At 45.8% G+C, this 10,061-nt stretch overlaps 1 protein-coding gene across 1 annotated transcript in view; it reads right to left on the bottom strand.

The window, feature by feature from the left end:
- Nucleotides 1–1,880: 1,880 nt before the first annotated feature.
- Tagln3 (transgelin 3) overlaps nucleotides 1,881–10,061 on the bottom strand; it is a 13,442-nt gene continuing 5,261 nt past the window's right edge. The window contains exons 3-4 of the mRNA XM_013515214.1: nucleotides 4,014–4,116; nucleotides 1,881–2,334 (exon numbers count right to left, since the gene is read on the bottom strand). Coding sequence (XP_013370668.1) covers nucleotides 2,193–2,334; nucleotides 4,014–4,116 — 245 coding nt within the window. The 3' untranslated portion in view covers nucleotides 1,881–2,192. The remainder of the gene's footprint in view (nucleotides 2,335–4,013; nucleotides 4,117–10,061) is intronic.

Below are 10,061 nucleotides of genomic sequence, written 5' to 3'. Positions count from 1 at the left end.
AAGCAAAGTTGGAAAAGGGGAAAGCCAAGGGCTGGCGAGTCTGTCAATGTTCTTGTAACCTGCTCCGCACTCCGGCTGGGTTCCAGTACTGCCCTGTTCTTGGCAGATTGCTTCCTGCTACCCCTCAGCTGCTTTTGCTGTTTCCTTCCCTCTCTGGTACAGCAATGGAGCCCGGGTAATGTGGACGGCAGAACAAGGCATAGCCTGAATGTTCTCTTCAAAGCTGTTCCAACTGCTCTCTGATGGAGACTACTTTTATCCTCAGTCCCACACAGGTACCCAGCACCTCTACCTGTCTAGGAATTCCCACTCAGTTTTCTTGCACTTTTTGATACCCATCAACCTCCCTCTCTTATTTCTGAGGCAACTCCAAGGCAGGGTTTGGGGAAAGAATTCAGCTGCCATGTTTGGGTACGGTCTTAGACAGCTCACCAGTGGTTATCGAAGGGTCACCAGTGTGTCAAGAAGTATGTGTAGAAAGTATGTGAAGATGCTGGGAATATAGCTCAGTGGCACAAGTGCCTGCCTGGCAAGCTCAAGGTTCTGAATTGGATTCCTGGTACCAAAAAAAAAGAAAGAAAGAAAGAAAGAAAGTATGTGAAGAAAGAAATCTCTGAGCAAGCCCAGAACTGCAGAGAATACCATCTGAGAAACAGTCTCCTAAACATCGAGTGTGACATCTTTAATCTTAGCTTTCCTTACTAATTAATAACTTACTATCTAGATATAAATCTTATTTCTTTTCTTATTAAATGCATTGCTTTTTTAAAAATTGTGGAAAATAAAAAGATGACTTGATAGTCCCTAGGTTTGTTTGCCCTCCTTATTTTCCTATCCATTAAAAACCTTTAAAAACTACCCATTTTAAGCAGATCTCCATCTTAGGCAATACTCTAGAGTGTTAGGGGTTTAGATCCTAAATGTCTTTCGGAGAGCAAATTACATAATATATAACTCTTGCATGATAAAGAAATACTATATAAATGTCAGCATCAAACCCAAGGTCTGGGCTGTAAGGACCATATTAATGCTAAGGTGAAAAATGTCCACTTATTCATTCATCTATCAACTCATCATTCAGTACAATCATCTACTCATTCATCGATCCATCCATCCATTTCTCTATGCACCCAACCACTCATCGGACATATCGGACAATTCTTGGGCTTCTATACAAAAGCTCCTTAAGAACTTGTGCTTTGGCTTGCTCATTCCAGTGTTCTCCTGAGTAGTAAGTACAACAAGTTCAAAGCAGGCAGTCAAAAAATATGTGCGGTCAAGACCTTGTTCTTAAACTTACAACGTTAAGTGCTCTAGCGAGCAAACTATTCCTAAATGTTCTACTGCAATTGCTAAGATAAACATTACAATGGAGAGCTTCCTCACAGGTAACTTACATTTCTACAGGTTAAGCTCAATCCTATTTTGTGGGCTTTTATTTTGCCTGTGTGATTGGTTTTGGGTTTCTGTTTGGTTAGCCTTGGTTTTTTGAAGCAATCTCACCTTGTAGTCCAGTTTGGCCTTCCACTTGCTATGTGTCCCCGACTGGCCTTCAGGGTGCTGAGCATATGGGTATGAGCCATGACATCTAGCTCTTGTGGACTTCTTTTTGTTTTGTTTTGTTGGTTTTTATGGGGGAAAGAACTGAGGATGGAACCCAGAACCTTTGCACTAACTATACTCTTACCTCATTTTTATTTTTTATTTTGAGACAAAGTTTCTCAACATTGCTAAACTGTCCAAGCTGGGCTTGAACTTGTGAACCTCCTGCATCAGCCTCCCAGAGTGCTAGCGTTGCACTTGCACCACCACCACTCCTGGTGGCGGGCTTCTTCAATGAGAACCCTGCGGGGTCCGTAAGACAAGATACAAACTGAACATTTTAAGACACGAGGCTAATCTGTTTATTAGGCGTGTTCGATAAGTTGAAAAGGGGACTTTTTGGCGAATAAATAAATAAATAAATAATCGGAGGAGACTTTGGGGCACAGAAGAGCTCTGGAGGAGGAGGCGGAGTCTTTGCATAGTTCTACATGAACAGCAGGTGGCAGCAGTAGGCAACGTGGATTCTGAGCGGAAACGCAGCACTTCGCGGAAACCAGGGACAGAAGGCTTTGAGAAAGAGGAGGAGGTCAGGTGACTACTGCGGTGTGGAACATTCGTCCTCTCCACCGGGGTCAGGATGCAGCATCTTACATGATCTGCCTGGGCATCCCGTACCCAGTCATGCCCGCCTGCGAGGCTCCCTTGTTGCTGCCCATCTGCAGGCCTATTACGTTCTGTCCCTGGCGAAGCTGCTCTTCTGAAAACCCTCTCCGATTCTGCTGGGCTTTCCTGGCAGGAAGAATGAGATGGAATAATGTCATTCATGTTTCGAAACACTTCTCAAGCTGTACACTTAGGTAGGCTCTACCTTGGGTCACCCAAGAGACCAGTAGGCTCTACCCTGAGCTATGACCCGTCTTGAGCAATGACCCTACCTTGACCAATGGTCCTATCCTGAGCTATGACCCTGTCCTAAACTTCAGTGACACCTTAACTATGGCCTTGCACTAAGCAGGCTCCACTATGGTGCTTGAGCTCCTTATCTTAGAAGCCCAGATGTTTTCTAACATCTCCAGCAAAGAAAGAAGGATCCACGAGGGGATGGGGGATTCCAAATGATCATTCCCTCTCTTGGCTTTTCTTTCTTCTCCTACCACCTTTGGTCATCTCAGTCTGTGTCTTCTTATCCTCTCTCTCTCAGTTAACTCTTTTTTTTGGTAGCAGGAATTGAACTCAGGACCTTGTACTTGCCAGGCAGGCCCTTGTGCCACTGACCGATATCCCTGGCTCTCTCACAGTTAACTCAACCCCTTGTAAAAATTATTACACTCATCTTACAAAGCATGCCATCGAGCCCGTCCCACATTTCTTGTACAGGGTCAAGGATCCATGTTCCAGTTTAGAGCTGAGGGACTAGGGGTTAGGAGAGAAAATTTCTTGCCCTAAATCAGTAAATCAGAGGTCAGCAAGCTGGTTAAGAGCCAATAGTTAAAAAAAAAAAAAAAAAAAAAAGGCACACAGGCCATGGTAGATCATGAATAACACTTGGACGAAAGCCAGGCTTTCAACATGTCAATATCTAAAAACTTTTCAGACAAATGTCACTTCAGATGACACAAGCCTTTCTATAACTCTCAAGTACAAGGAAAGGGGGCCCGGGAAATGAATTACCTGCAACAGATGTTCTTTTCTCTTCATCTACAACTAAGCTGTCCATTTGTACTTCCTCCTTTTCCTGTCTACCTTCCCTCGCTCACTTTAGTAGGAAAAACATAGGAAAAGACCTTTTTAGCAAACTGAGATGACCATACAATTTATTATTCAGATTAGGACGCTTTTGAGAGCAAGAGAAGGGGCTATTAATCAGTGTATTGGAGGGCTGGAGATTTAGCTCAGCGGCAAAGCGCCTGTCTGGCTAAGAGCAAGGTCGTGAGTTCGGTTCCTGGTACCGGAAAAAAACCAAAAAAAAAAAAAAAAGGAAAAAAAAAATCAGTGCGCTAGAACAACAGGTGTTAACTGGGACTGCGCCTAGGAAACTGGGTATATTTAACCTTTTTAAGTATAAAAAAATTATAGGAAGAAAGAAGGAAGGAAAGGCCGGCAGTAGGTAGGGGCGGAAGGGAGAGAGAAGGAAGACTTGAGGTGGCTCGGGTCGCAGTAAAATCCAGTTCAGACACTGAGTCACTGAGCGCTTCCCCAAAAAGCCGTATTTCTTTCTGAGCCTCAGGGGAGGACCTGGGCAGGGCAGGAAGGTCCCGCTCCTACCTGAAAAGGGCAGGGCCAACTACTTCCGCCCTGGGCAGGGCGTGGCCTGGACGGCCGCCTCAGTCCGTCCTTGCTGTAGGAGACTCGTTGGTGGGCCGGGAGTGCTTGCTCCCAGGAGCTCTGTACGGAACAGCCTCTGCGAGGCCCCCAAGCTTCACACCCTCTCTGGTCTCTGCCTCAGGATGCAGGGAAGGGCCGTTTACCTGTGAAACCAGGATGGCTCTCCTCGGTAACAGCCATCGTCCTTAGTGACCGCGACGCTGCCCAGAGCCATCAGGGTCCTCTGCACAGCTGCCATATCCTTCCCTGGAAACCAGTGAAGAGATGAAAGCTAGTTGTGTATCAGACCAAGGAATTCTGGAAGGCTGTGGTTGGACACTCAGGAGGGAATCTGTGATAGGAGTTTGTAGGTGACCACATTCACGGGGAAAGTACTATCAAACCCTTCTGAGGGAGGCCCTAAGAGCACCACACCTAAACCGCTCAAAAAAAAAAAAAAAAAAAAATGCAGCCTCGTTAATTATTCCCTGTCAGAGTTACCTTTCAAGTCCATTCAATGACTACAGTATACAAATAAGCATTCAAAATACATGCAGCTCAGACACAGACGGGCCCCTGCCTGCGCAGAGGACATCGACGTGGTGGACTCGGCCAGCTGTGTAAAGGCACGTCCTCGGCAGGGCTGGCCTGGGGATCTGCAGAAGACCACATTCCTCAAGAAAGAGGAAGGAAAGAGAACAGGAAACTGCGGAGGAAATGGGTGGATGGAATAATTCTGCGCTGAATCCCAGGCAGCTCCTCGCTCTCACTTTATGTGGGTTAAAAGGGTCTAAAATGATGCCAGTTCATCAAAAGGAGTGTTCACTCGTCTCCTTGGGCCACAAGCCTGGCAAGTGAAGAGCAGCAAATCAACACAGGGTGCATTAATGTGACACAACTGAAAGGCTCTTTATCTCGGGCAGCACGGAAGGAGCTAAATGGAGACAATAAATCACTGGCTCGCGTGAGAGTGAGGACAGCAAAGAGAGATGTGAGATTCAGCCCTCCTCGGGCATGCACGGGGAGGGCCGCGCTGTCACCAAGCACACAGGGAGTGAGGATGGTCCCCGAAGTCAGCCCGCCCCGCATCCTTGCTCCTGTCTCTCCTCCCAGGTGATGCGCATGCGCTAAAGTGGGACCGAGAGACGGTACTGTGCAGCAGCCTGCACGTGAGAAGCAGATCGCGGCTCCGCAGGCAGAATGTGCAGCGCGGAATGCGGACGCGGACAGCCCGGGGTTGGAGAGGAAAGGCACCTCAGCGCGGTGGGGAGGCGTGAAAGTTAAGAGCGAGTATGAGCAGGCGCTCCGGACCGAGGGAGTCATCTCTGGCTTTCATGGCCCGGTTGCTGCTTTCAGCCACTGGGGGAGACAGGATTACGGGGAAAAGGTGGAGGGAAAGAGACTGGAGTATAAACTGCAATAAAACCAGCAATTAAGACCCTCAAAGGAAGTCCAGCTCAGGATGTCCATTTACTCAGAGCAAGAGAGTCCTCCTTCCCTCGCCGCTCTCCCCCAGTCTCACCCTCCAAATTAACCACAGGGTGATTGGCTTGAGCCCAAGACCCTGTGGGACTGGCTGATGGGCTCAGGGGCAAAAGGCTCTCAATGGAGTCTTCCAGATTCAAGGGACAATGAGGAAGGTGAAGGATGGAGTATCTGGGCAGCACACGGAAGAGGGAGGATGCAGGGAATACTAAGAATTAGGGGAGAGGAAGTGTACAAGTGACTGTTGGAACAACTTTTGTATGGACTAAAGCATTTTTGTAATCGTTGCTATAGAACAGGATGCTAATAGAAAGTAGAACTGCAGTAAGTGACACTCTCTTGAGCAGTAAGCCATGAAAGAGAATTTGGAGCAGGGACTAAGCACAGAAAGACTTAGATGCGGGTATACCAGTCATCTGGACTCTCTGCAAAGAAGTCACAGGAAGCCCATTTCTGGTGGCTGGAAAAAGCGGTGCTGAAACGTGCAGGATCTGAGGAAAAGTGGAGCCTGGCAGCCAGCAACTCGGCCAGAGCTATTGCCCTGGAGCAACAGGTGAAATGCAAGCTTTGTTAAGCCATGTGCTCGTTCATAAGTAGCTAGTCAGTGGACATCGTCCATGAACCCAGAGAGAAACAAGCTACAGGAGGGGGTAAGGTGTTTGGGAAAGTAGAATGTCCAGTACCGATCTCATTCTCATCTAAGGGGAGTGGAAAAGGAAGCAATTACATGATCGAGGCAAAAGCTGGGGAAGAAAGAATTACTTGACAAGAATAAATTGGAAAGGTTTCACTTAAGGGAATTTCCAAGCCAAGAGATGTAATATAAATTATAGGCTAGCTGCTTTATTATATGTGAGCTTAACCTCATGGAGTTAGGATTATTCCTCTACACCTATGGATGGGAAAATTGAGGAAATAAATTCAAGAAGTTAATTCTCATGCCCAGAGTCACCCAGCAAGTACACAAATCACTCTGGTTTACCTATTTGGTGACTCCGGGCTAGCTTGCGCTTAAAGTCCAGCCTCAGTCTACCCAGCCACGCCGCTGTCACTCATGGCGCCCCCTCGTGGGCTCAGTGGGGAAACGTGTTCCACCGCAGGAGCCGGGGATCAGGGAATGCGATAAAACTGGGGAGCGGGTTTTTGACCCCATAGCACCAAGGGCACCAACCACAAAGAGCCATAAGTCTTTGGGTAGTTTTATCTGGAGTAACTGTGATGTGTCTTCACTTAAGATTAAAGCAAAGAAAAGCAGTTGGGGTCAGTGTGGTGCCACGTTAATTATTGTCAAGACTTCAAATAGCACTATGACCAGAAGTAGGTAGTCTATAACCCGTTCATGTGTAGCTCATATTTTTGGTCTTGTATGGTATGCGCTCTCAAACAGGTTTCCTACATGCCTGGGCTGATGAAATGGCAAGAGGACATTTTTCCAGCCTGACCTCTCTTCCAACTCAGAACCGCAGATCAAGAACTTACATGAGGTGGAACGGGCATGCAGAAGGAATCAGTTTGTAAAAGCTGATTCCTCTAATGAGGCATCAAAAATTTAAGTGCAGAAAGAAGCAGCAAAATTAAGAAAGATCCATGAACTGTCTAGGGTGTAAAATAATTCAAGTTAAACTGCTTGTATTGCACATATAATATCTGTCTTGTTATGAAGCCTTCAGAATTGTGCAAATATAAAAAAAATAGCCAGATGCAGTCTCCTTCAGAGCTATTTCCCAGAGTTGATGGCTTTTTGATGGGATATGGGTGGGTGCCACCACTTTAAAAATATGAATTTTGAGGTCTTTCTACTGAGGGACTCACACAGTGTGATTAAAAAATATATATATGGTGACTATTTAAGTTTTTACAGTTCATTACAGTAAAAGATACTTTGCCATTCACTCCCCTCAAGTACCCTCTCTTTCTTTGAACACACTTATCGCATCATTTTTGGCTACTCTCTGAAGCAGTTGTGGACGTTCTCCTTTAGGAGTGTCGTTAGTTGTGAGGTCATGGCTGCCTCCATGTCCAGAACAGGTTCAACATGTTACTTTTCACTATCACTTTAGCTTTTGGGAAGAACCTAAAGTTGCATGGTGTCAGATCCAGTGAATAAAATGGAAGAGGACACACCGTAATGTTTTTACAAGTTGGCCTCTTTGTTACACGGCATACAGCAGCAGAATTCACCAGACTTTGATCACACTTTATAAAGACACTCATGAAAGAGGACTTCCAGACAGATGTCAGAAAGTGGCATGAATGATGGGACCAGTGTGTTCAAAAGAAGGAGTTTTTTGAGAGCATTAGTGTATTAATGGTGAGGTGTCTGTTACTGTTATAAATTTTCTAAAATTTAAACATACACTGCAGTTTTTGATCTGCCCTTTTTTTTTTTTTGACAAGTCCTGGGGGTCTATGCTTTTAATAATCTCCCCATGTGACTTAAACCATCAGGGCAAGCTGAAGAAACATAGTTTTCACCCGGTGACTTCCAAAATAAATTAACCATCAGAATTCCCTGAGCACCTTAAATATTCAGATTATGGGCAGTCTCCTGAGATGATTCTGATACAAGCAGATGGACAGGCAAGTGCTGATCTAATGCTTTGGTTTCCCTTTTTTCAAACATCACGATGCCTGGCATATGGTGAGTACTAAGTAATATTTATTAAGCAATAACTCCTTCCTTCAGATACATCTTTCACAAAGTCAAAAAGTAAAACCAGTCATTAGAAGGGTTCTGATCCAAGTTGGAAGGCAGCCCAGGGCTCTGGCAGTATCCAGGAGCGGCTCTCAGGAAGCAAAGTGATTCCCAGCTGCCGTTTGCATCACCGGAAGCTTTAAAAGGTTTGCCATCACTGTGAACGTCAGGTAGCAACAGACACTGTGACTTGACAATAAAATGTTCCCTGTTTCCTAGACTATTACACTCCAAGCAATATTACCTTAAATGTGGCCAGGTACCCCAAGTACTAAAGAACAGTACCTGGGGACTGGGGCCAGGGATCCTGCACTGTAATGGCCCAACTTCATATTGGTAAAGTTGGAGTGCTATTACCGTAAAGATACTTCTACAAGAATTTTGTTCTCTGGATTTTATGACCTTCTCTGAGTAATAACTTAGGCACAGCCCCTGATTCTCTACTCCAGGTAGAGGAAATGTTGCCATAGTCAAGAAAGAAGTGTCAGAAAGTAAGTTGGCTTTGCTCTGCAGGAATTATGAGTTTGTGCTGAGGGAAAGGGAACAGTGTACATGGCAGTGTTTCTCAAAGTTGGATTTCCAACTCTGAGAGTTACCAGCAAATTGGCAAGAAATGCACATTCTTGGGCCTTACTGAAGAATTAATACCTCCGAAACTCTGGGGTAGTGGCCTAGCCATTTGTGTTTAACTAGCTTAGCAAGTCATTCCAGTGAATTCCTGACTTTGAGAACAACTTCTGAAGGAAAAACCCACCAAGTATCTTTATCAATAGCTTCTAGAGTAAAGGCATTGAAAGCTGCCTTAATAGAAAAGGAGCTTCAAGCAGCTGGTATTTGTTACATCCCAAGCCACCACAGCTCCCTTGAGAAATCCCAAAATATCTCTCACATGGGGTGAAATGTTTCTTCTCTTCTGCTCTTGAAGAATGACACATACAGTGACACCTACCGGATAACAGATTTGAGCTTTTCAGGCTTTGCACTCCCAATATGAACCACACCTCCCCAGCCCCCAGGCACCAAGAGAAGGAAACAAGTATCTACAAAACACCATAGCCAGGATCCTTGTCAGGCTGAGAATATTAGATCATTGACTTTTGAGTCTTGTTTGCTTTGACCTTCTAGAACTTTTTATGCTTAATACTCACCAAGTGGTCATGCAAATAAAAAGGTCAGCTGCTGATGGGCTAAGAGTAGGGATAAAAAACTCCAACAATTATTAGGTGTCTAGTAGCAGCCAGGTATTGTGCTAAACATTATACATATTTAATTCCTCCAGGAACCCTACGACAGGATGTCAGGCTGGCTTAAAAGAGGAGAACTGAGGTTCTAAAATGCCAAGTAACCTACAAGGTCACACAACAAGGAGGCCGCTAACAAAGGCTCTCAAGCTGTCTGCTTCTAGCTCACGCTCTTTCCACCGCCCCAGGGTGCTCTGGGCCTGACACTGGCAAAGCGCTATACCATGGAAAAGCATGTCAAAGAGGCAATGGCAAATAGGCGAGGAAAAAGTCAATAAAGTGAGTGGAAAACCTGCCCCTTTCTGTCAGAGAATGGGTGAGGGGTTGGGTAGCAAGCACATGGATGCCAGAGAGGCCGAAAGCCATCGGGCCACCCCCTGAGCTCCTGTGTGTGGTCAGTAAGCCCGTTTGTTTTAGGAAGAATCCACGCCTTTCCAGCCTTGTTTCGCCTTCATTTCTGACTACTCTTAGAGAGGGCATGTCAGTGACAGGAGTAATTTACCTTGCCAACACTCAGCATACTCTATTTTTGCCAGATACTACTCTAACTACTCCCAATGTAGTCTTTCCTTGGTTCTCCATCTCAGTCCGGTGAAACGGGTGCTATTATCCCCACTTTATTCCCAAGAAAATCAAGGCTTCAACTGGGCATGGCGGCACATGCGTGCAATCCCAGCACTCGGGAGGCTGAGGCAGGAGGATCGTTGGAAGTTCAAGGCCAGGCTGGGCTACAAAGTGAGCTCAAGGCCAGCCTGAACTGCATAGCGAGACCCTGTCTCAAAAAGACAAAA

The sequence above is a fragment of the Chinchilla lanigera genome, unplaced genomic scaffold (genome assembly GCF_000276665.1).
Source record: "Chinchilla lanigera isolate Chin_1 unplaced genomic scaffold, ChiLan1.0 scaffold00026, whole genome shotgun sequence".
Classification (NCBI taxonomy): domain Eukaryota; kingdom Metazoa; phylum Chordata; class Mammalia; order Rodentia; family Chinchillidae; genus Chinchilla; species Chinchilla lanigera.
Note: the sequence above shows the minus strand (reverse complement) of the source record. Positions and strands in the feature narration are given on the sequence as shown.